General features: G+C 34.1%; 2 protein-coding genes across 8 annotated transcripts in view; one reads left to right on the top strand and one right to left on the bottom strand.

Moving 5' to 3' along the window:
• Window positions 1–19,412, top strand: part of LOC109544401 (SWI/SNF nucleosome remodeling complex component) — a 42,548-nt gene extending 23,136 nt beyond the window's left edge. The window contains exons 4-19 of one of the 7 annotated variants that reach the window (XM_048668923.1): window positions 129–280; window positions 4,262–4,480; window positions 4,620–5,852; window positions 5,912–6,128; window positions 6,951–7,049; window positions 8,240–8,321; window positions 10,966–11,223; window positions 12,259–13,414; window positions 13,507–13,695; window positions 13,757–13,974; window positions 16,009–16,175; window positions 16,239–16,404; window positions 16,517–16,678; window positions 16,987–17,049; window positions 17,924–18,015; window positions 18,341–19,412. In XM_048668923.1, coding sequence (XP_048524880.1) covers window positions 129–280; window positions 4,262–4,480; window positions 4,620–5,852; window positions 5,912–6,128; window positions 6,951–7,049; window positions 8,240–8,321; window positions 10,966–11,223; window positions 12,259–13,414; window positions 13,507–13,695; window positions 13,757–13,974; window positions 16,009–16,175; window positions 16,239–16,404; window positions 16,517–16,678; window positions 16,987–17,049; window positions 17,924–18,015; window positions 18,341–18,455 — 4,588 coding nt within the window. In that variant the 3' untranslated portion in view covers window positions 18,456–19,412. Of the gene's footprint in view, window positions 1–128; window positions 281–4,261; window positions 4,481–4,619; window positions 5,853–5,911; window positions 6,129–6,950; window positions 7,050–8,239; window positions 8,619–10,965; window positions 11,224–12,258; window positions 13,415–13,506; window positions 13,696–13,756; window positions 13,975–16,008; window positions 16,176–16,238; window positions 16,405–16,516; window positions 16,679–16,986; window positions 17,050–17,923; window positions 18,016–18,340 lie in introns of all 7 variants that reach the window. The other 6 variants (XM_048668914.1, XM_048668910.1, XM_048668912.1 and 3 more) reach the window with 6 other exon arrangements.
• A 184-nt stretch (window positions 19,413–19,596) lies between these two features.
• On the bottom strand, window positions 19,597–27,100 carry LOC109544398 (mitochondrial import receptor subunit TOM70). The gene is made up of 6 exons (XM_048668946.1): window positions 26,364–27,100; window positions 22,180–22,463; window positions 20,859–21,182; window positions 20,549–20,796; window positions 20,268–20,488; window positions 19,597–20,171 (listed from the first exon to the last, which is right to left on the bottom strand). The coding sequence occupies exons 1-6, from the start codon at window positions 26,762–26,764 to the stop codon at window positions 20,009–20,011; spliced, it is 1,641 nt and encodes a 546-aa protein (XP_048524903.1). The 5' UTR covers window positions 26,765–27,100; the 3' UTR covers window positions 19,597–20,008.

The following is a 27,100-nucleotide window of genomic DNA, read 5'->3' as shown; positions in this document are numbered from 1 at the left end:
AAGTGTATCTTACTATAACTTTGATAGCTAATCAAATTAACGGAATTAAGTCGTATTGAGCATTTGCTTTTCCGAACGTTTTATGGTAAATAATAGAAGATAGAATAACTTGTTTGTTTTTGTTGCAGATTTCTCGATCGATGGGAAAAGGTGTACTTTCTAGGAGAAGATGGTGATCGTGGTAGTGACGACGATGAGGAGAGCAGGCACAAGCGTTGGTCTGCCCGGGTCCTTCATGCTACTCCACACAGTTACGTCTACTCCCAACATAATGTATCAGGTAAGCAATTGTGATTTGCTGATAAGAATTTCCAATAAGAAAAATCTTTTGATGATTCAGTAGTTCTATTTCCGTTTGAACAATTGACTTAAAATATCAAGCGCGATAGCCAGTAAGAATAATGACTGAGCTAGTATTAATGTGTTCCCAGTAGACATTGAATCCAGCAAGGTCAAGTGTTAAATATAACATGTATATGGTATGCAGCTATTGTATGCTGAAAATAATCTTGTATGTATATTTTTTTTGTGAACTTGCTACTTTAACACAATGCAAAATATGACATACAGTATTTCAATTCTGGCGGTTGGAATGAGGTTCACGTGATCTCAATCGTTTTATTGAACTCTTCAAGGAAGTCGAAACATGTACATTCCCAGAACATAAACCGTTTTCTTTAAACTGCATCAGTTTTATGCAGCAAACTACTGTTGCGATTTTGAACCTGAGAAAGATAGTGTTAATTCGGATAAAACCGATTAAATCAACTGTGAGCCCCAACTATGAAGCGACTGGAAATGCAGATTGTGAGCACAATTCATAAATCGGCGACACGAAACAAACTTAAAACCAAACAGGTCAGACGCGATAATAATTGAGTGTCGGCCCTGGCGGGAAATTATTGCAGTGTTGCCGGAACATCGAAAGTAGAAGCAAATGAAGGGAAAGCTTTGATGGATTTCGTCCCAATTTACAAAAAAAAAGTGTTGACATTTTTTCACGTTTTTTTTCCTTTAGACGCCTCTTGCTGGAAATTTGAGAAATGCGGCCTGGAAATCTTTTTCCAGTCTGTTCCACGGTTTGTTTATAGGCTGATACCTATATGTTTCTTTCTATTTATTCTTTTCTGGCAAAAACACCAGTTTTCTCTACTTGTGTTCTTGATTTTTTCCTCTTAGGTTTTCATGTTCACTTTGTTTAGCCAGCTTGTTTTATGCAACTTAAATAATATATTTAAACGAGAAACAATTTTGAATCGTGCCAATGCACTGATGATAAATACATTTCAAGATTTGTTTAAAATGGACTCTAACTGAAAAATCTGAGTTTACATATAGGTAGGTTTCTGTTGAGATTTGAACTTTATAATTTAAAATGATTCTCACAATGGCTTTATGCAAAATCTGCGTTCAATAAAAATTAATTACAAATACTTTAAATACAAAAAAGTCTAGTCGGTTTTTTGAAAGCCAACAAATGTTTCAATGTCGATTACACAATTTTGCGCAATTGAACCTAACGTTTCCGTAGCAATTCCCGAGCGGAAGGAGTAGCAGGCAGAAGAAAGTTGATACGGTTTGGACCGTTAAATTAGTTGGAATGTGGCATTGGCATCCACTAACATATTCATATAAATCATCTGAAATAGTAAAGAAACTGTATAATTGTATTATTTTGTCTTTTATCAGGTCAAAGAGCATGAAAACCTCAGATAAACTAAGAAATATAATATATGTATGTACCTATTAATAAATCAAGTACTGAAAAACTAAAAAAAGCATTAATTTTATTTTAATCCTGGTACGCATGGCGAATGAATAAATAGTGCATCGAAAAATCATACTCTTAAATATTTTTCTCTCGACAGCAGATGTTTCATATCCAATGTTTGCCCCACTGATAGGATCATTTAAATTAAAACCCGCCTTGCACTTGAGACTAAGTTGAATATGCATTAGATCATCCTCTACAATCAATCGACAAGATCAACTTCACGCTAAAACCTCATCACTGTCTGAAACGAATTACGTTGATCGAATGAATCGATACTTATTAACTTTAAAAGCCGCAACAAATTGCTACGCTAACTTCTACTGTTGATTCTTTTCAGCATTAGTGAAGACTATTTGTTAAGATTGTTTAATTTTAATTAACGTAGATATTTGAACTTTTTTCAATTTGTGTAGTATTTTATTTTTCTTAATATGTGCTGAACTAATACTGTAATCAATATTATATGGTCTGACTCCGTCTGATATGTATGAGGTGACGTGATGTTTTATCATGTTTTGTCTGGATTCCGATCGAGGACGTGAATTTATTATCGGTTACTATGATTTTCATTTTACTAGCTTGTGAATTCCTTCATTTCGTGCTGTCATTTTTCTACAAAAAAGTACTTGTTTAAAGGTACTTTATTAAAATGTTTATAATTAAGACTAAAACATTTTTCAATAGCAATTTTTGTTGAAGTATTTGAACAACTAGCTATTATTTTTACTGTATATTATTTGCCTTGCTCTCGGCATGAAAGCTGGAATGCGAATCTATTTTTCGTACCTATTTTGATACTTACTATGTATCGCGGAAACAATTAACTAGTTGGTGGGTGAGAAACGCCATTTATTTTTAAATCAATAAATCTTGCTTCGTTTTGACAAGTGGCAACATTGCGAATTAGAGGTGCAAATAGCATAGGCTAGGGTGCTCACAAACGTTAGCGACGCTTCACGGCGTGGCTCTAACGGATGCTTATTGATTTGCCCTCTCTGGTTGTTTGATGGGGTCGGGATTGAGCATTGAGCTCGGCACTTGATGAGCAACGGCGTTGAAATTCACACTACTGATTGCGACAGATCATTAAGCAGGAACGGGCTTCGGTTAAGGGTTATTACATTCGACAACTCTATTTGCCAGCTCTATCATTTTTTTGCATTTCACGATGTTCATTTAAGACTTTTCATATCAAGATGATAGTTTGATAAAATCGTTCGGAATCCTGATTTCTACCAGCTAGTTAAATCTGTATCTTAAAACAAACATTTTTATATTCAACCAAGCTCTCTATTTTAAAAATGAGCGTCTTCCAAAGTAAAGCAACTATCGATTTGAAATTTCACCTTCTTTATCTGAAACTTGAGTATGGGGGACACTGAAGAAACTTTCATGAAAATCGTTTTATTAAGGAAAATTTAAAACGTTTTTATATAGCTTTTCCCTTTTGATTTTCGACGTTTCAGCGCTTTTCAGTTTTCTTTTGTAAAAAAACACTTGGAATGTTTTTTTTATTAATGTCAATTATATAACGTTACGGTTCTGCGATACCACCGACATCAATTTTTTTTTATGTCAACGGTTTTGTTGATATGATTTTTAGGCATTATTCAATCAATTAAATTAAGTTTTGTTAATATAGATTATGAGAATGCATTACTTGGCAAGACAACAGAAATAATTTTTCGCGCAAATACTTTCAATGTTTTAAGTTTTCACAATGAATGTTTTAAGATTTTACGAGCACTAAAAATGCTTCATCAAAATATACATTACTTACATAAGAATAAATTCATACGATCATTTAAAAAACATCATTTCTTTGAAGAACTCAATAGCAGACGAATCAGACATTTTTTCTTAATAAAAGCTACTTCAGATCATCTTTTGTTGAGCCAAAGAATGTCGCAGTACCCTTTTGATCGTGTGCTTACGGGACACCCTGTATGTGATTAGGTTTCTGAGACCTGAATAATTTCAAGTGTTCTCTAACTTATCATTCACATTACCAAAAGCGTTTCAAATACCTCACTTTGATACACATTTGAGAAAAGAAAATAATGGTAAATAACCAAAAAAATTAAAACAATAGCAATTTAAAAAAGATTGTTTCCTATTGACAAAATTATATGTTGAATATGTTCGCGTTCGATCCATATGTTGACTGGATAATAAAAAAATGGAATCGAAATAAGTTTAAAAGCGGAAAAATAAAATTGATTTATCAACGTACTTTATTGGGTAAGTTGCAAATGTATGATTTGAGAAATCCTGAAATATTCAACTTCAACCATGTTTTTATTAAAGTATTTTTTAGTTTCAAATGGGCAACTTTTTTCATAAAAATTAAGAACAGACAGTGCTTAATTTATTCCGATTTTTATATACAAAACGTTTTCACGCAGGTAGATAACACTGTTTAATTGGTCTCGCTGTATTGTAGGTGGTTGTGCTTTGAAAATATTTAACAAGCTGTTTTACTTTCAGATGAGAAACGCGAACTTCATCACTTAGACTTGAACACTTACAGGTCATCTGACTATGACAAACTGGCTCTCTCATTAATTTCGCCTTTGCCCAATGAACAAGATTTTGCAATTAACGTCTGTACTTTACTTTCGAACGACAATAGGCATAATTTGAAGCTGGATAGACATCCGAGGATTGTTACGTATTTGTTAGCGCATGCCGGAATTTTCAGTCACAGTAAGTAGTTAGCTAAGTTTGCATGCAAAGTGTGATAATTTTTAATTTATTAATTTTCTTCAGTACAATGATTCTTTTGAGGAGAATCGACTAAAAGTGAGTCGTTATTGTTGTACTAAAGTAATGTTTTATGTTACAGGCTCTCTTCGGCAACTGTTCGTACAAGTATACAATGATGTAAGAAAAAAACCTATTCATAATTTCTGGAATGATGTGCTCGAATCAGATGAATTTTTGGATCTCACAAATGAAACTAATTTTTACACTCCAAAAGAGGAAGCAAAACCCTGTGATACCTTAATCAAGGATGATTCTCTACAGTATGCCGACCTAGATTCTGTAGATGCGAACACTGAAAGACTGCCGAAGAATCTGCGTGAAACTCGTGATGCTGATTGTGAATGTGAATTAGTTGAAGATAGCTTAAAACCACCAAAGTATTTTAAGTTTAAATCGGACGCGTCGGATAAAGAACTGTTTTGTTTAAGACGAACGTTAGGAACTCAGGACTATGTAGGTCAGCGAGTGTTGCAAGTTGCTACTATTTTGAGAAATCTTTGTTTTGTGGAAGATAATGTGTCTGTTTTAACAAGGAATTCTGCTTTTATTAGGTTTCTGTTGTTATGTTCGTGTTCTCAGTGGAGCTCATTGAAGAATTTAGGATTTGATATGTTGGGCAACATAGCAGCCGACCTGGAGCTTAAAGATGGTCAAACGGATATCATTGGGACTAGTATACTTAAGATTATTAGTAGGAATTTACAAAGTGACGATCGCGCATCTTGTCTCTCATCCGTTGAAGTATTAAATAAGTTAAGCCAAAACGAGAAGAATGAAGATATTCTCATTCGATGTTTGGAGTCCGGAGTATACAAAAAAGTTTGCTCATTCCTCACTATACATGATGTAATGTTGTTAATTTACACCTTGGAATGCCTTTACTCGTTGTCCTCGTTAGGAGAAAGGTCATGTAATTTTATTGCTAACAATCATGGAGTAATTGACACGTTGGTCTCACTTGTAACAGTGGAAGGTAAAAGTTATGGACCAAAAGCATGTATTGGAATGAAACTAGTCGAAACTATACCATCGGGCAGCCAGTTACAAACACAAAGCCAAACGTCTCAACAACAATCGAGTCAGTCTACTGCTGCTGCTACTCCTCAACAAAGCGCATCTACTACTACAACAGCAACCAATACAATCATTGTCTCAAGTACGATTACTTCGATGGCAAGTTCTCCTCCAGCACCTGGCGTTACACCAGTAAAAGTCGTTTCAAATCTTCCCAACTCACCTATCAAATCAGTTATACCGTTAACTCCACAAAGGCTACTAGTTACAGCAACAACGGCGCCACCGATGAAAACTGGTAAGTAGTAGCTGCGTTAGTTACTGACTAAAGATAAATGTGAACGTTTTGTGTTTCAGAAACGATGATTGTGATGAGCACTAAGTCAACAGCGACTGTTGCTCCTACGGTTACTACCACTACACCGTTAGTGCCCGCACCTCAGGTTATGCCATCTCTTACGCCACAACAGCTGATACAGCAGCAGCATGCTCATCAGCAAGCGATTCAAGAAAACGAACAGTTTGCTTTGGCATGGTTAAGGGCTACTTACGAGCCTTGTGGATCAGGAAACAAGTACGAGATTTTGTACATCATATATTTTTTAAATAAGAATCATAACGGACAGTGCCTGTTTTAATAAATTTACATATTAATAAAAAGTGGCCTGATTGCTGGAAACTGGTTTGGAAAAAGTTTTCGGGCTTTTAGGCGGTCCAGGAAATAATTTCTTTCTGGCGTTTTGCAAGCAGAAATGGCTCGCATCGTCAGAGGTGTTTCGCTTTAAAGCTTACAGTGAATAGTCAAAGTACACTAGGTTTGGTTTTTGCCTGGCAAAAGTTTTTTTGTAACGCCTCAAAAATTGTAATTTTATTTAGATATTTCAATTTCGGTTGCAAATTTGTCCAGTTCCGAACCAAACAGACACTTCCAGTCTTCTAAGAACATTTGCATACAACAGCAGTGTATTTTTGGTTTTTCAAGCAAATTTGGAAATAAAAAAAGAAATGGTCATACGAAGGAACAGTGTCAGTGCTTTTTAGAAAGTTCGAAAGGCCAAATGTACCTTTTAAGAATTATAAAAGATACTTCTACACAAGAAACATTATTTTCCGCGACGACCTAAACGCACGAAAAACTCGCCGGTTTTAATAAAAGTAGTTAAGAATTGTGCGCTTCAAATTCGCAGTTCTAATGTAAACAGCTAGTGATAGAAATAGTCGTATTGTTTTTATAACCCAAAGATTTCGAACATCTGGTATTTAATAATCGACAAGTTCCATTCGATTTATGTTGTTCACATTTTGTCTAAAATCTATTTTTCAAACTTTCTGTAAATTTTTCCATATCCATAAATTTGTAGAATTTCACTTAAAAATAAACATTTGTTTATTTCAGAGTTGACCATCAAGAATTGTATAAGCACTATATTAGCTCTTGTACGAAAATTGGACGACGGGGTGTTATATCACCGTTGCATTTTCCTAGATGCGTTAGGTGAGTTTTTTGTTGCAATTTTTAGTTCGTATTTGTGTGCCCTGCATTCAATTTTGCGGCAGATAAATACAAATAATTATCAAACAGTTACTCACTCATTTCACTACTGAATAGTAATTCACATCAATAATGAGGTCTTTTATCAGTAAGATCTGGAATTACTTCTCAAATATTATGAAATCTCAGAAATTAATGCGAAAGGTCTCATCATTGCGCCATAATGTAAATGTTAACAGCGAAACGGGAAAGTCGGAAATAATCTGTTATTATAATTGCAATAAAGTAAGTGTAGGTAGTTTATATAAAACTGATTAGTTTAATCGACCGGACGAAGGACAAGACGTTAGCCAATAACAATTTTCTTTAGGATGCTTGATATCGCTTCCATCAATTATGTTCTTCTTTGCCAATTTTCAAGGATAATCTGTGGATTGAATGTTTTGATTTTATCGAAAAAACGGGCTATAAAGTGGGAACTCTTGAAATGAATCAAATTTTATAAACGTTTTGTTAAAATGTTGTAATTTGAGTTATTGTGCATTTTTTGTCTATTAATTTTAGTTTTTACATATTTAAGCACACTTATATCAAAATTACCGGGGTTAAATTGTTCCTTTTAAATTTGTCATAAAAAAATAAGCGCTAAATTTGTTTTCCCGCTCTCAACCAAAATATTTTTCACCGCATATGTTTTAAAAATAATGTAATACAGTTAGTTGTTTAATGCTGCTCATACTATACATTTATAAATAATAGATGCGGGTTAAATATCAATTTATGCTATTACTACTATTCAGGTTGTAGAATATTATTGTTTCCTTTAAAAAATCTTATTTAATTGTCAATTATTTTTCAATTCTCATACTATTAATTTTATTCAATATTGTATCGTGTATTTAATAAATCAATTACATTTGCAAGATTAGATGGTTCAGTTGGTGCATGTATTATACAGAGAAGTGTCTTAAACTATGCACATTTATTAAGCAGACAGGGGACTTTGAAAAGTCGTAATATATTATAAGTAACAATAAGGTAATGTTGAAAAATTGTTAGGAAATTAAATTGATGACTTGCAGTAAATACTTGGCAAGTCTTGGTCCGGTGGTTTCAAATGGGCTTAATTTAAAAACTTTGATTTCCATTAGCTTGTGGTGGAAGAGTGTTTTTAGCGACCGTTTATTTTTCAGGTCAGTATTCGGTGGAACAGTAGGTCCAAACCCAATGAAACCAGCGAACCCGAATGATCCGCAGTACTATGAGGGTATCAAGGTGCGCGCCCAACCTCTTAAACTCAATATTCCTCCACCATTATCTCCACCAAAATCCATTTTCACTCCATCACCAGCTCCCAAATCAACGGTTCGTCGGAAACAGAAAACGGCCGCGGCACCAACAAAAAGTGGTACAAACGCACCATTGGCTGTTGACGCCGAATCGGATGGGAGCTTGAATATTTTATCTCCCGCCTCTCCTATCCTGAAGGCTCAGCTGAGCGCTCCACCAAAGCCGCGCGAGAGCTCAAGCGCTAGCTCTACACTGATCGCTCCAAGTGACTCTAAAAGTCAGGTAATAATATTCTATACAAAGCAACTTATTGTGGTGACGGCAATTCTTAGTCGAACTATTTGATGCCACGAGAAAATTCATGCTTATCGAGTTTTGGAAAATTCTGTGCATACAATCAGTGATATGCGCATATAGCGCACCGTGTCTTGTCGACTTGCCTGATATCGGGATAAAATAAAGTTTCACATCAACTTGAAAATTATAAAACTTAACGTTTTGTTGACTGGAGGAAATGCTTTGTGCTCAGTTTATTTTACTTGAGTGCGTTATATTAGTTAGTCCTGCAAACCTAACTTCCGGCATATTGAGTTGGTTATTACCTGAGAAACATACATACAATAAAATGTTACTTTAGTACGTTTTGTTGTATACGTAAATTTTTTTAGATTGATATTCCAGTTGTTTATCACCCAGAAATTGGGATACCTGAAAGATAGCATAACAGTGGAGCCTTTTTCTATCCTAACCTTTACAATCCCCGTGTAGATTTATTATGTATTATTTTGGTTTTTAATATTAAATTTAGTAGGTACGTTTTAAGTTTTTATTTGCAATGTTTTAACTTGTTTTTTGGCATTTTTTACGCTGATTAGCAAACGTAATCATGATCATAGTGTCACTTTTTTCATAATCGAATGCAGAAGAAAATTAGTTGCTTAGTACTAACATTGTGCTCAGTTTCGTTTGTATTGACAGTTTGCTTATCTTGGGAGTTATAATAGGTATAAATTGCGAATGTTTGAGATCGCCTTTGTTTTATTGGATTGCAAAAATTCAGATCAGTAGTTTTAAAAGAAATGTATGCTCGTGTTATGTAATTTTTACTTTTTTTCTACATTAACTATTCTTTAAACAATGAATTTGGTGCAAGAGCAAGGAAACTGAAATTTTACTTTGTCAAATTTGAGTCTGGAAACTTTTGTTTAAATATAAATTAGTTGTTGCTATTAGACCAAGTTAAAGTACGAAAAAAATGTGAACAAAGTGAAAAATTCTAATACCTTATTGAATCAGTTTAATGAACTAGACTGCATTTTAAGTATCTTTATAATCAGAAAGTAATACAGTTAATTGTATTTACCGCAAAAGTATCTTCAAATTGCGTTAATTTATATTGTATACAGATTGTTCACATTGGAAAAAATCGCATTGAAAGTCTCAACAACAAAATTTAAGCTCTGCACTCATTTTTATTTGGTGTACTCGAAGAGGCTCAATATCGAACTTAAAGAATTAATCGCTTTCCAAAAGAAATCAAAGTTTCTTCGGTAGGAAAGTAGTATTCGAGAACCTGTTTGTTTTACTCAACTGCCATTATTGCTGCTTTTACGATTGCACTTTCGAACAAAATTCGATTACTCATTAATCATTTGAGATATACTAATTACTATATTAATCATGAGGTTTCATTTCAAAACGAACCACCTCAAATAATAATTTTTAATTTTTTTAAATCGCATGCTTTCGCGCCCAGCCACCCTATTATCAGAATTTTAAATGGCCCTACCTGATATTATTGATTAAACTAATAAACAAATTGTAAATGTTAATAAAAACTGATTGTTTTATTGAGTTTAGAATGGGTTGCTGGGTACCAAAAGAAGTTCATTCGCATTGCAATTCAAATTCAATCAGCGAACGCAAAGTATTAAGGGCAGTGATAAGTACACAAAAATAGTTTGCATCTTAGAAGAAAGGATTGAAATAATATTTTTGTTTACGGAGCTGAATGTCGTTGTGTTTGTTGAAAATAGTTTTTAATTTTTCTTTCAAAAATCACCTTTATCCCCGAAAATATATTATTTAAATATTTTTTATGTTTGCTATAAAACCATTTTTGTCTATTGATCACAGGCTTTAGTATTGTTGATGTAGGCTGATTAAAGGGGTAAATGTAATAAATGTATGAACCTTTCAGTACCCGACAACACATTCTAGACGCAATAATACATTTTTTTATTCCTATCTTCAATTTATAGAAAGCAACTGGTTCGATTGTAGTTTGTTTGATTTATCTGTTACCAAGCTAAAAACTGCTAATAATGGTGTTTTTGTATTGATATCCGTTTCAAAATTTGAATAGTAAAGTTTTTTACATACTGATTACATTGACTGTCCTAACGAAATGTTTAAATAAGAGTATCTTTGTTATTTTCCAAATTTTCCAGGCGGGTAGTTGTGGGCTCAATTTCTTCTCATTTTTGGTATTCGTTTCCTTTCAAAGCAAATGCCTTCGTCGTATTTCGTGATAGTGATATTATAACTCCGAAGATGTTGCGTTTCGCATGAACATGTTATTTTAAAATTGTCTTCTCGATTATTAACTGTTTATCCCTTACCTGAAAAGGCAATGGCTCATCCTCACTTGAGCCATGCTCTACTAGGTAGCACCACCTCATCATCATCATCTACAATGTCATCCATGGCTACATCAGTGACAACAACGACTAAGGCGGAATTAAAACAAGATCCTCAAGTTATACACGCTGGTCAGAGTAATAGCAGTTCGCTAATAAAAAGCCTTCTGGCGACAAAGGTAAACGATGCATGCTTGTCGACAGTGAGCATGAAGGCTGCCTCAACAGACTGCCAAAATGTAGCCCAGGTAACACACTAACTCCAGCATACGTGCCTCTTCTACTATTATCCGCTTGTTATTATTTGAATATGCTTTCGAATATAACACTGTGTCAACCAATGATTAGAATCATTCACATAATACATTTTCAGTTACGTTTTTATTTTAATCGAAAGAACTTTGAAGATTGAAAAACTTTATTTATTTCTTTCCAAAAATAAACGCCTCTGTACATATTTCGAATGAATAGGTGTTGCAGTTTGAGATAAAGAAAATGCAGCCATTTACTTTTGAAGTTAAGTAATAGAATAAGTTACCAGATTCATTTCGAGTAATTCTAACCGAGCTTAGTTTGGTAGGGCGCCACTAACACATTCTCAGAGTAAGTTATCGACTTTGCGCTTTGTTGGAGTACCGATTTTCGATAGCCGTAAAAAATTTGCTTATTTACCATTCAATTAAAACAGTTTCTAATTTGCTTAATTTGTATTCTAGATATACCAATGGCTAAGATGATGTACTGGTTATTTTTGTATAGAATAATTTTTAGCTATTCTAATGTATTAACAGCGTTTTAGATCGTTTTATTGAGAGTGAACTAAAACGCATGATACTTGTTAACACGACACACTAAAATGCGATTGCTTCTAACAAGTTCTGTAAAATACGTAAGGGTGTTGAAAAAGGCTCCACAGTAAAAACCTAATTTCGTATTTGTTCCATTCAAATGTAACGTTCGGCTGCAAAGCTGTGCCCATCCAAAAAATTCGCATTATAGCATTTAGGTATTTGTCTAGCGATACTTTATTGTTTGAGACAAAACCGTTGATACCTTTTCAGAATAAAAATAATATTCCAACATCACTTGGTTTGCTAGGACTAGCTTGATAAAAATCAACCACCAATTGGTTAATAACTGACAAATTTAATTCGTATTCGACTGTTTTGTTTGTTTTTAGTATCTTAATTTTCTTTCTTGAAATCTTTTGCTTAGTTGGTCTAGATGTCGTAAATCTAACTGTGGATTATGGATATTTTTACTGATAATATGTTTTTCTGCAGGTGGCGGCTCGTCAACAGCGACTCCTTTCCCAACAAAACGCAGCGTCAACCGACGGCACCCCTAAGAACCAAAGCAGACTAGATGCCCTAAAGATGCATAGAATTAATGGGGTACGACAACTGTTTACTGATAATGAAGTTGGTGATCCGTCCGTGTCGTCGACGACCCAATTCATTACCATATCGAAAGGAAAAAAGGAACCGCCACAACCTCCTCCCCCGCCATTAGCACCATTTAGTAATAATCTAAAATCCAAAACGCCGCCAATTATTAATGAAGATAGTGATTCGTTGGGAAATCATTCACTTTCATCTACGTCTGGAGTCGGCGCCATTGGTGTTGTTTCATCGACTGAAGAGAATGATAATTCTTTAACTAGTTTTGAAGGTTTATTGAATGGCATGCCTATTGTAGAGGAAACTCTTAATGAGAGCAGCAATTCCAAAGATTCCTTAAAAATTAGTGGTAGTGAGATTAGCATTGACAAGCCTCTTAGATTAGCTGATTTGCTGGAGAAAAAATTTGATAAAAGTCCGATATTAAACGGCACATTAAATAAAGATCTGAAGTTAGAAAATGAACGATCGGAGTTGTTAGAAAACCACATTGAAAAAGCCTTAAGTAGGGATAACAATGAGCTTAAAATGGAAGATCTGAAAGTTGATGCGAATAGTGTCAAAGCTGAAGATAATTCAACTGATGCTGACAGTGCAAAACGTGAGACTCAAGAGGGATCGTTTCCAGATATGAAATCAGAAACTGGTGATAACAAGCAAGGTGTGAAACGTCACGCGACTGACTCAATTGTTGAGGTCGATGCAAAAAGACCGCATTTATCAGCTAATGCGAATGGCCGTGGAAATATTTGCCATACTCCAGACACGTCGAGCACTAGTCGAGACGAACGACCGACATCGGTTTCAACGGCTGCAGCCAAACTTTTTGCCGATTTTGCTGCAGATATTTTGGAAGATGAAGACGAGGAACAGTTAATGCAGCAGACACAAACCGCTACTCCAGCAGTTGTGGAATCGGGTATGTCGCAGCAATTAATTGTGGACAACAACCAGCAGGTTTTACTGTCGCAACCCAGGCAGATAATCGTATCGCAACCACAGATTCACACTTCCAATCAGTCGGTTGTTTTTTCATCAGGTTCGTTTCAAATTTATTATCCATTATTTATAGTATTCATTTGAAAGGAAAGTATTTCATTTCGACTATCATGAAACATTGTTATTTTCTAGGAACTCCTATAAAAACTGCATCTGGTCAAACAGTGATAGTGAATGCGGGCGTTCAGCAAAGACAATCAGTTCTTATCCAGCCAACCAATACAGGCCAGTTGTTGTTATCACAGGGACTTCAAGGCCAAGTTCAATTACTTCAAAGTAATCAAGCTGGTCAATACGTGATTCAAACCAATCCGTCGCAAGGTTTGTTTGAAATTCGATTGGGAAATTCACAGTTTTTTTTAACATTTTGTTTGATATTTAGGGTACATGGTGGCTCAGTCTCAGACAGCAGTTGTCCATGGACAGCCTCAAACGGTGCTGGTTGCCCAGCAGGGTCAAAGCGTCGGATCAAAGACAATTATCATACTACAGCAGCAGCCTTCAGGTTCAGCCTCCCATCACCAGAAAGTGATGGTCACTCCACAGGGTCAGCAAGTGGTCGTCACTCAAGTTCCTAGGCCGATCACGCAATCGTCCACTGTAAGTCTAAAAACTGTTGCAATGCAACTGATGTCGTTTTACCACAGGGATTTCCAAACTATTTTGGGCCCCGGATCTCTATTCATAGTCAAAAGTTTCTTACGGGCCTCCGGACTGGGTAAAAAACTGCATAAATGCATATTAGAAAAATTCAAAACTTATTATTGATGTCTCAAGCAAAGAAGCTCACACATATTTTCGTCAGACACAAAACACGCTATCCATGGGGCTTTTCAGCCTACTTTAAGGAAATTTGCGCCGAACGCTTGTTTATATGTGTTCTCGTGGTTTTAACCTGCAACGGATTAATAATGGTAACCGAAGAAGAGGAAATAATATTCGTAGATATTACTGAATAACAAAACTTTTTCAGTGCGGAGGCCCGAGTGGTGAACAGTTATTAAAAAATCGATGAGACAACGAGGCAATGAAACTTTTCTTCGAATGTCACAATCCGAATTTCAAATTTTACTTAATTTGGTTGGACCTAAAGTGAAGAGAATCGACACTCATTTCAGAAAGGCAAAGGCATTGACGAAAAGATAAAGAGTACAAGAAATATTCTAACATATTGATACTCTAAACGAGAAGGTTTGCATTCTCGTTCGCCAACTTCTTATGGAAAAGTTTTTTGTAAAATGCACCCTAGTTAGTGTTACTACGTTTTCGGAGCTCGAAGGACTCGACTCACTCCAGAACTAGCTCTGAACCGGAATATAATTTATTGTCGCAAGAACTGAAACGCAAGGCAAATAGTCTACTGGATAAACCTTCCTTTAACTATTAAAACACTTTTGTCACTTCGAAATGACTATCGACTAACTTGCGTCCAACTTTCTATGGGATTTTCTGATTTTCCAGCGTCGCAGCAACGGTTCGCTTTTCCGAGATCTTGAATATCCCATAGGGCATAGTGACTTTTGGATTAAACGTTTCTAGTCTTTCCGTCATTAGTGTTTATTAGGCATTCTAAACCTTCAAAAGGACGCAAACAAAAATATATGCATACATTGACAATAGCGTATTTCTCTGAAATGGTCGGGAATATTTATCATAAGACCCAGTTCGACTGAGCATTTAGCTTAGATATCAAATAAAGTCTTAACGTACACATGGACAGACATAAAATGAAGAATTATTCCACACTTTCATTTATCGCTCGAATCGGCTGAGACTATCAAAGTAATTATATATTAATATGTTTTCTATAGATTCTGGAGCAATTTCTTTCCTAATCAAGCTTTCTCAGAACGCTATTAGTTAAAAGGCAGTTGCAAAATTAACAATTTATTTAGCAAGGATTCAAAGTAGCTTATTAGGCAGAATTACCTTTTTGGTAGAAAGTTTCGAGAATTGTTTTTGCAAATCGATGGGTTTCATCAGATATGTAACCTTTTAAATAGATGGAAGTAAAACTACCAAAAAAAATTTAAACAGCTTATGCTTCAGAAACGGTCAAATATCTTTTTTTTTCTCCGACGTCAAGCGAAATTTCTCACGTTCAAAAAATGCTCGCTTTTTGTTCTGTTGAATTATTACTTATTCACTGACATCTTGGAGACAATTGCAAATGTCTAATGATTATTATACATTTTTGGGGCAAATTTTAAAGTTGAAAACATATAAGTAAATTGCTGCTCAATAACCAAATTGCATGCCAAAAATTCATTAATAAATTTTCCAAAAATAATTTCAGCTTGTGAGTGTTTAGTTTATTTTATAGTGTAAATGAAAAGTCTAAATAGATTAGCTATTAATTAGCCTTCTTTAACTATTTAGCTTATTTAATTAAAGTATCTTAGGAGAATGAGAGTTAAGTTCCATCGCTAAACTAATAATGATAAGGTTTTTCATTTGTAAGCAATGAAACTACTTGCACTTTTGTATTCGACAAATTTCCAAAAAAGCTGTGAAATACGAAGAGGCTTCAATACCACCTTACCGAATACAATTGGAACATGTTTTCATTTCGAATACGGAATAGAAGCAAATAGGCGACTGATTTTATAGGTTTCTAATAACACTATTCTACAGAGTAAATCGGCCAGACCAACACCAACGCCCTCACCAGCCTTAAGCACCGCTTCAACATCTTCTTTAAGTAATGGAGTCAAAGAGAAACTAGAAGAAATTCCTCCGAAACCAAAAATCATCAGAGATTTAACAACACCGTTTGTTTGCGAATGGGGTGAATGTGTAATGTACGTATTATATTTTCTATAGCTGCGGTGGACAATCAAACCAAACATTTGCATTTTTTGCAGTGATGTTAAGTTTAAGTCGGCAAATCAAGTATATATGCACGCATGTGAAGAGCATTGTCCGCAAGGCGATGAAGAAGTTATCTGCCAATGGGACCGATGCGACTTATTAAAACGAAAGCGGTTTTCGTTAATGACTCATTTACACGACAAACATTGTAATGTAGAGGTAAGTTCAACATCACAAATTGAAAAGCCACGCCAAGAAAAATATTGTTATCGGTACTAACATTATTTAGACTAGTGTCTTATTCGTATAAATTTGTCTTTCCCATTTATAGGCGATGAAACAAAGCCTGGTTCGGAGAAAAAAGATTTCCCAGGGAATAAACGTTGAACCACCTGCTTCCTCGCCAACCAGTCACCCTGGGTATGCACCAGATGCAGCGCTACATGCGATTAAAAGGCATGCATTGGACTTTGTAAATCCGAAGGAACTGCAGGTAAGCAACTTACATAAGTGTGTGGGAGACGGTAAAAATCAAAATCAACTGGCATTGAAAAGGTATAAGAACAGGTATTCCTTTCCTAAAAATTCTCATTTCGGAGCAAGAAAAACAGATGCTTAATTTATTTTCATTAATTAGTTGATTCTGGTTGCATTTTAACAACAGTAGCCCGCTAACTACTTGACATCAGTTAAAAGTAATTTTGCATTAGTAAAAACTTGAGGTGGCCACTAACCTAATCTGTAGCTTAATAGTTGATTCTCTACGAATCCTTTGATTCAAATATTTTAATTTGTACTTAGATCAAAACACCTAAGCAGGGCGCCACCACAACAATAAAAGTTCCACTCCCACCTTCAGATCAGGTGAGGCGATTGTAATAGTACAATAACAATTCAATCATGAGCATTTTATTGTAGTATTTGGTTTTTGAGTTCCAGTGTGCACCAAGCTTGTTTATTATTTCTTTAATTTCGCTTTATTATTTCATTTTTGCTCTGGACACGCTAAAAGGAAGCTTGAGGTGTGGTTGATAACAGACGTTACTTTACAACGTTTTAGCCTTCTGAGGACATACGTTTGTTATCGCGGAACTTATGCCTATTGATTGCTTTGTCTTTTTTATTGGTGTTAAATTGTTATAGCTATGATACGGATTGTTGGTGATGAAGCTTTGAGTATAATTCTTTACTTTTTGGCAGTTTTTTAGTAGATCTGAAATCCCAATGAAATAATCACTGAACGAATTTGTAAATGGGTTGACACAAAATTTTAATATTATTTTCTTTCTGCAACAATTATTAATTTTGTGACATCTAACTTTGCAGTTTGTTTGCCCGCTTCCAAGGCTGGTGCAATGATTTGGTACTCTTCATAATAATTTATTTTTCCGTCTACTTTTTGTATTGATCCTACCTCAATCATTATATTAAGATGTTAGCAAAAAGACAGCTTTCAAAAACTTTTGCATTGCAAGTAAAAATTATATTCGTAACCGTACCAGTGTTTCTTCCCCAATACACACTTTTGCATATAAAACTTTGAATGGCTTTCAACAGCTCTGGGCCTGTTTGTTCATTCTTATATCATAAGCAAATATGCAACCCATTGCATGTTTATCTTTATCTGCCTGTTTAATAACGCGAGTGGTTTGTTTTAGTAATTATTTGATAATATGTGCAAATCGTGTTCTGTTGTCAAATTAAGGACGGAATAAAGCGTAGTTCCCTTCTTTTTCAGGACGATAACGAGGGGCCAGTAACCAAAAGCATACGTTTGACGGCATCATTGATTTTGCGGAATTTGGCTATTTACAGCAGCAATTGCAAAAGGTAAATAAATTGAAATATTCTTTACTATTTCATAATATTTAGTTTAATGTGCAATCGGCTCTATGAGCTTGAAGTACATATATGTTTAATGTTGGTTTTGACACCCCCAATTCAGATCGGTCCTTTTTCAAAACAAAACTCAATTTACAAAGGCGACATAAGGAATCAGCATTTGAATCAATAATTTATTCAACAATAAAAATTACGCTTTCTGTTGAAATTATCAGCTGGAATAATTTGTCACTAAAGCATGCATGTTTGTTTATAACAAACGATTACTGTGAGTTACGTTGACTTCTTCTAATAAGTTATTTAAACTTTTCAGATACTTAAAGTCGTACGAATCCCACCTAGCGAATATTGCGTTAAGTAACGTAGAATCATCGAGAACAATAGCACAAATACTTTATGATATAAATGACGGGACAACCCATAGGTGACCTGTTTGTCCGAGTGAAAAGGCGTGAATGTGAACCCTGTTAGAGTTAAGGAAAGTTGTAAATTATTTAATGAAATGTACAAATGTTAGTATAGTAGGTTGACAGCCTGTTGTTATTTTTATATAATTTACTAAGGTAAATCGAAGGCTTTGAATTATGCGAACTGTTTGGACCTTTCTCTTAAATAAACACTAAAACTGTTTTATATTCCTGTGCAATTTATTTTCGCAGTTATATTCTGAACATGTATGTAAATACATTATGTATTTTTGGTACTTTTTCCATTTTACATGTGATAAAACACATTTTTTTAATTTATTATCAGTATTATCTGAAATCAAAACATTTGAAAGTAGTCCACCTGTTATTTGCTTTTATAATGTTTAACTGTTTTTTCTCAGATTATTTTTGGGTGCAATCTCACATATTGGAGAATGTGTTTTACAGAATGATTATTATTTTCGAACCAAATTACACACTTTTGGACATTTAAGTATGCATTTAGAACCATACCTTGCTATAGTAGTAAAAACATTCACAACGGCAGACACTCATTGAAATAATGCTTTCAACACAATTTGTGGACTAAAAATTTTCATGGCTCATAACATTCCTTGTCAATATTTTTTATAACTGAAATTTGTTTTCTTTTACTCAAAAGCTCGCGTGAATGTTGGTACGCTGTTATGCAAGTCGTAAAAGTGTAATACTTTTTATTTGTTTAAACCAGATATCACTCATTTTTGTTAGATACAAATTCGAGAAATAAATAACATGTGATGTATTTTCAATGTATCGAATCTCTGTGGCCGAATGCGAGTTATATGCATGTAAAAACGGCACACACGGTCCCTGAACATGTGCTTGCATATCTCCTTTTCTTAACCATTAAAGCTGTACATTTTTTAGATTATTGTCAAAGAAAATAAACTGCATTTAATGTGTGTCTATTTTTAACTTGTGTATTTTCATTTGATTTTTAATCATTCAGGAAGTGTTACGAAATACTGTCGGTATGTAGATGAATAACTGGACACTATGTACTAAATTGCCGGAGTATAACAGATAGGATTGCCGCAGATTGCAGCGAAAATAATATGTGAAATACTGCAGTGAGGCCAAGGAAGTTATTCAAGTCGGGGAATTAATAAACAATTTATTTTCTATATTTCCATGATCATCTACTGCGATCACATTGAATATAATAAAATTTTAAAACATTGGATGGTGTGATTATCTGCACTCATCTAAAGTGCATGCATACTTTCAAATACCCTACTACTTTACGTAACTATGGCGGAATAAATGTACGTTTAAACCTTTGATTATAATTTGCTGATTCTAAACCGTAAAATTATAAACAATAAATTTTCGGGTTAATTGTTATACTAATGTAGACTAATAGGTATACGCTTGACTGTAAATAACTCTCATTGAGTGTATTATACTTGCGTTTCATGATGTGACACGTTAGATTTACTCATAAACAGGAAGTCACAAACTTCACCTGTATTAACAAAAATTTTAACACGTACCTTCAAAAGTTGAACGATCTATCTGAATATCATATTTGATAGACTAATACCTAGCCTAGAAGCCATTTTTAATTGAGACGCGGCCGCGTCTCTCAGTGAAAACAAATGCACAGTTGCTGCTTTGGATCTTGATATTTCAATGGCTCTATTAAACAGTTCAATTGCTGATATCAAATTACCCCTACAAACAATAATCTCAATTAGAATAACCTTTTAATCGATTATTAGATTTAATTGATGCAGTGGTTAATGTCGCACTAAATAGTAATATTAATACCTTTGTACTTCGACAGTGGCCAGCGTTTCAAATGCATATCCGCAGGTAGAATCAATATTGATGGCTTGTCTCATTAATTTGGCTCCACCTTCCAAATCATTTTTCCACATTATCCTTAACAGACCCAAGTGAACGTAAATTGAAGCGTTGCTCTCATCGAGTTTTAGAGCTTTCCGGTATAACTCTTCGGCTTCTTGATATTCCCCTCTTTCTGCTTGCACCTTTTAATCACCAATAAAAATTGCATGTTATGTAAAATGATGGTAAGACAATTAACTCACTGCAGCAAACAAAATGTAAGGTTCAGCTTGATTCGGAAATTTCACAAAAGATTCCCTGAATTGTTGCAAATCCTTCATGAGCAAATCAACGTCTTTAAGTTCCAATGCATACTTGTAGTCCGTATAATATTTTTGTATAACTGCGATTAAAAACTTGGGATTCAGTTTGACAGCTTTTTGGAAATCCTGTCGTGCTTTTTCTGTTTGGTTCAATTTGAGCATCACTTGACCTCTGTGATGGTACACGTCTAAAAATATCACCTATTAATCAATGATTTGTCATTTCCTTAAATGTATTGTATTTTTATACCTGGATTATTGGGTGCTAGCGCCACAGCTTTCTCATAATCTGCCATATAATCATCTGATTCCGAATTGTTCATTGCAACTGCTGCTCTTTTCAGTAGAGCATTCACTTTAAGATTCACATCTGCTGATTCATTCTCAATAATACTTGTGAAATCTTCGATTCCTTTGGCGTCTTCGCCAGTAATAAAATAAAACGATCCTCTGAGGGCAAGTGCTTCTAGTTTGAAGTTTGACTCAGACTCGCTCAGATTTAACTCCTCAGTGCATGCGGGAATTATTTCTTCGTACTTTTCTGTGGCGAAGGCAAGTTTTGCCTTTAAGAATCCTACGGTGATTAGTTTAGTTCATGCTCAGTCAATATTAATTTCGTTGTTCAGGGTGTTTCCTGATAAGTTGACAACCCCCTAGATCATTTATTTCAAAAAAAATTGTGAAAGTGACCAACACAAAAGTTTCATCAATTTTTTTAAATCTGAATTTAAAATAAAAATATAAAACGCAAATGTCAAAATTTAACATATTTTTAGACATACCAATAGAATTTTTTTACTGATTTTCAAAATATATATTTTGCCTATATTTGTATTAGCCGATTTTCCTATATTTCGTTTTAAAAATGATAAATAGCAACAAATTGAAATAGCTTTGAAATTCGACAAGGCCCTCCCTTCACCCCATAACGTTCGTCCGGTAGCAATGTTTTCAAATAAAAATGTTGAAATTTCGATTGGACGAGCGGGTTCTATCCAATGACCTCCAACTAGCCCCGACCTAACACCTCTTGATTGTTTTCTCTGGGGTTATTTAAAGAATATTGTGTAGGATACTCTAGTTAGACGCCTTAAAATACTGGATGCAATTAACGATATCAATATTAATCATAACCAATATACTCAAAACGTTTCCGATAAAACTGAATTAGATTATAGAGCATGTCCAGCGTTAAACCGAGATCATAATATGATATGTATAGATTATACTAAATCAGTGATTTTAATGATTTTGTTTTATTTATTTATTTGTTTTCAAATTTATAGTAGCAATAAATTCCGTTGCGTTCTCTTTCTTTAGTTTGTTGCTAATTAAATTTTTTTAAACAATACAGAAAAAACTGCAAAAAAAATCAGTTTTATCTACTGTATATATGCAATGCTCAGACCGTTTGGAGGCTCTCAGGTCAAAGGGGAATATACGATTTTGAAAAAATACTACTCACGTCATCTAATAAGCAAATTAATCCCTTGAAGGATTGTTAAAAGCAATAGTCAAAATTTGAGTGTTTAAATTTATGCCACACGCATCTTTTTACATATTTTACTAACCTTTCAGCTCTCCTTGACCTAAAGGCTCTGTAGGTTCAACAAGTTTCTTAAATGCCACGTCTTCTGAGAAAGACGCAAAATACGTATTAATGTAATGTTTGGCGGGTATCAGCGGTTTCTGGTGCTTAAATGCTTCCGCAGCATGCTTCACTCCCAGTTCTCTAAGCACTCTATCGGCCATGCGCAGCGCATTTGAATTCTCAAAATTTTGTAATATGCAAACGGCAGTAACATCGTCAAGTGCACTTTCGTAATCTTTCACTATTTCATAAGCTTTGGCTCTCCTGATGGAAGAAAAACAGGAAGTCAAAGGAATCCTAACCCTTTTTTACAAATGGGGCTGGATTAAAGTTAGCATTTTGCTTGATGTATTAGATCAGAAAATAATTAAATTATGAAAATATATTTCTTGAAAATTAATTCTAATGCGCATTTTGAAGCTTATCAGCGATCGTTTTCTCCCATTAATCGCCTTAAGCAATTTAAGACAGTTTAATAAAATATAAATTTTTGAGTGATCCCAATAAAGTTTTGATCTGTTTGTTTTGACCTTATTGTTAACTTTCACTCTTTAATTCTATTTGACATTCAAAATTTCTAATTTATTTGCAAATTTCAATTCAAATTGAATGAATGTGATGTTTCCATAATACCTATTTGAAGAAAAAAATGGAGCATTTCTTTAACACAATTGCAAATACTTCAGTTGTCACTTTCAAGACTGTAAGCCTAAAAACTTGTATTTTGCCGTCTAACTTTCAGCATTTGCTATATACAGCATGCTTCAAAAATATTATCGACTATTCAAAAAGTATTAAATTTAGCTTTAAAAAAGTACTTCAATTTTGTAATATAAACAAATTAATGTTGAAATATTTTGTCATAAATTCTTACTCCCACATGTTTGGAAATAAGAAAAGAAATGTTTGGGATAATGTTGACTGGACTGGGGTTGACTACCCGAATGTCTAAATTTGATTCATCATTGCGTTACTTTGGCTTGAAATGAACAAGAATCCATATGTTTCGATGGATAAATTATACAAAATATTCCTATAATTATAATTAATATTGCTAGACTCATACTGATTTTCCAAAATACCGAGAAATACTCATAAAAGACCAGAAACATCCATTTGTTCCTAACAATACAAACATGAATGTTCCCTTTAACGAATTTGTTTCCAGTAATATAAAGTTAAGTATGTTTTAATATCCAAAAATGTTTTTCAGACCACATCAATTTGAAACTCTGGATTTTCAGTTTCGTATACCAAATCACTAAAGGAAAACTACGGTGTTTAAAGTTACCTTTCGGTTTAATTATAAATAAAATCATGATAAATAAACATCAACTGACACCCAATGACAAACTTTTAGTTGATTTCACTAGTTTTAGAAGAGTCGAAAACTTAAATAATGGGACTCGTATTATCTCACGTAGATGTTCGTACGCATTCAACCGATACGCTGATGGAATAAATAATCGTGACCGGAATCATGTAGCACAACGATAAATATTAACAGAAATGTATTATGTAACTGTTTGTATGACAAAATTGAACTAGTGACCAACAATACTGGGGAATATGCACAGGAATACCCACTAATATATTTATAGAAAATATTTTCTTGTCTTTTTTTACATTGTACTTTCTGTTAGTAGTGGGAATTATCGAATTATTCGATAGTTGTAATTTATTCGAATTATTCGAAAACTATGCTTTCAGCGCTGGAAACCATCGAACTAAAAATATCGAATTATTCGATAGTTTTATCGAGTTCAACATATTTTGTTGGAAAAAGTTTATAGTAAATTGAATCCATTTTTATCATTAACTATTTTATTGTGAAAATAGACTTCACACCTTTCAAAGAAACGACAAAAAAAATAGATATATGTATAGGTATAAATCTCATCAGCCTGTGTAACATATGTTACCAGAGAATAGACCGAACCGGTCGAAATGTGACTGCCTGTTGTATAATTTTCTTTATCTGCTTTCGTTTTAAGCAAAAAAGTGATTTGAACAAAATCAGAGGCCTTTCATAAAGACAGAAGTACAGTAAAATTTATCCAAGAGTTTATATGGGGATGTATGAGTAGTAAACGCATTGGCATATGAGTTTGTTGATGGAACTGTAAATGCAGAAAAGTACCAAATTTGATCAAAAAGTTTAGTTCCAACTATGGAACAATATTTTGCAATTAAAAATTGTATATTTCAACCGGATGGTGCGCTTTTCCACACAGCTAAAACGACCAAAAAGTGGTTTGGAAATCATAATTGCAAAGTTTCATCGTCTATCTCAGGCAGTACGGACTTGAATGTTATAGAAACTTTATGGCATCAAATGAAGAAGTCATTGCGTCACAATCCTCAGCGAACAGTTCCGAGATTAAAGGCAAAAACAATTGAAATTTGGAATTTGCTCACCCGAAAATATTGCCAGACTCTAATGGATTCAAAGGCAAAACGTATAAAAGCCGGTCAAAGCCGAAAGGTGTTAATTCTTATTAAACTTCGCAAATAATTAATTATTTTTTCAGTAGAAGAAATAAAAAATTATATTTAAAGTAAATATAAATGGTTTCATTTGTGCGCATTGAACATCGTCCGAACGTTTTTAGCCATTAAAGGTTAAAACATTAATTCTGATTTATTTTCCTGGCTGCGTGTATTGATTATGATATTCTTATTTTTCCTGGGTCGGAGTCAAAGTGTGAAGTAAAAATTTTGAAATTTTGAACATCGTTTATTTCATTACATTTCGGCGAGACAACAGCGGAATCATCAGATTTAAAATTTACACAAACTACAAACACCAATTCACAATTAAAACATGTTGTATAAAAACTATAATTTACAAAGTGTTAAAACATTCATCAGTTTTTGAGGAAAAAAATGCTTCCTTCTGGGAGAGCAAAACACTGGAAAAAACTTACCTCATGTTTGGTAAAAATCAACGTTCTTTTAGGTCTTTGCCTTCTTGAAACCTTAAATTTCTTTTTAAGTATTTTAATTTTTTAAATTAAAATATTTAAAGTATGGAACACCCAGTACACTGGTGAAAAATTAAAATTATTTCTGCTTATCTCAATACATGAATACCACTCGCAAATGTAGAAAATAATTCAGACAAATTTAAGGTTTAAAGAAGGCAAAGACCTAAAAGAACGTTGATTTTTACCAATCATGAGGTAAGTTTTTTCTAGTGTTTTCTTTGTCTCCCAGAAGGAAGGATTTTTTCCCTCAAAAACTGATGAATGTTTTAACACTTTGTAAATTTTAGTTTTTATACATGTTTTAATTGTAAATTGGTGTTTGAGTTTGTGTACATTTTCAATCTGATGATGGCGCTGTTGTCTCGCCGAAACGTAATAAAATAAACGATGTTCAAAATTTCAAAATTTTTACTTCACACTTTGACTGAGACCCATAAGAATATCATTAAAACCATTAAAGGGTTAGGGCTCGTATAATAAAAACCTATTCAGCGGCTCGTAATGGCTCATAACTTGGTAGAGATGCCTTGTAGACAGTTTTTATAGAAACTTATCATGTTCTTTTGACACCCCGTATGTATATGTATTCGAAAGCAAGCACACATTTTCCCAGACATCATAATAAGACCTCATAATAAAAAGTAAGCAACAAAAGCTGTGAGGATTTATGACATAGATAATCAAATCATTGATCATCATGAGTAAATGTAAATTTAAATATCATTTACATTTCCTATTTCCATACAAATGGGGTTTAGATAAAAAATTATCAAATGTTTAGACAAATAAATCTTTTGTGACATTAACGATTGCAATTCCACTTTCTTGGAAAGGTTAGCACCTAGCAACACATTTAAAGATTAGCATGTCGCCAGTCCTATTATGTAATTGATGCTTTCAAATATTATCTACCCATATTTCTGTCTTATCAAAATATTTTATAAATCTTATCTTATTACTGTCTAATCAAAATGTGGCAGTAATCATGCTTTCTATGACAGAGGAAAAGCAAAAGAAATAACTACTATGCTTGAAATTTTCAGCAACCTCCAATTGGGCACTTAATTTACGGGGGATAGTTTAAAAAGCGAAGCAACTCAATTAATGAAAGTTATCAACAAAACTTTTTAGGCAAAAAGTATTCAACTGTAACAGATAATCGATGCATGTGCCTTACCTATACAGGGCTTTTTCATATTTGTTATTCAGATTAATGGCCTGCTCACAATCCGCAATAACACTCCTCCATTTCTTCAACTGCTCATATGCCGCAGCCCTATTATGATAATAGGTGGCCAAATCAGTTTTAAATTCACGCGGTATAATTTCAATGGCTTTAGTATATGCAGCAATAGCTTCATCGTATTTGCCCCGTTTGAACATGTTGTTACCTTCCGTCTTGAATTTCTGGGCACGTTGGAACGGCGATTCTTCAGTAACATTTTTAACATCTTCGACCGAATGCAGCGACTCATTTTTGCTTGTTTTCATATACCAGCACGCCAATCCAACAGCCCCAACTGCACCCAATCCGAGTGCGATTTGCCATTTTAAACTTGAAATACCACTTGATGACATTGTGCACTTTAGGTTTATTGGAAAAACGCTTTATCAAAACTACATGGAAAGCTACACTGTTTGATAAGAATTTTCAGATTAGTTGGGGGCTAGGTAGGTCACTAGGTTATGTACTTCTTTTTCGACACAACGAGAAATGAACGGAAATTTATATACATGCGGGTGCCAAAACTGTCAACATACCAGTCACAGATCACAGAGGTTACTCTGTAATCTGTGATACCAGTAAGTCTATTCTTGACTTTGAGAGAAGGGAGTATCCCCGGGAGCATCACAGGGAGTCGCTCCTCGCTCACGATCCCTAGCGTAAAAAAATAGTATTCTTGAATGATAGGG

This window comes from Dendroctonus ponderosae, unplaced genomic scaffold (genome assembly GCF_020466585.1).
Source record: "Dendroctonus ponderosae isolate FM_Combo_2020 unplaced genomic scaffold, Dpon_F_20191213v2 Dpon_F_20191213_1, whole genome shotgun sequence".
NCBI lineage: Eukaryota > Metazoa > Arthropoda > Insecta > Coleoptera > Curculionidae > Dendroctonus > Dendroctonus ponderosae.
The sequence above is the reverse complement of the archived record's forward strand: the minus strand, read 5'-3'. Positions and strand labels throughout refer to the sequence as shown.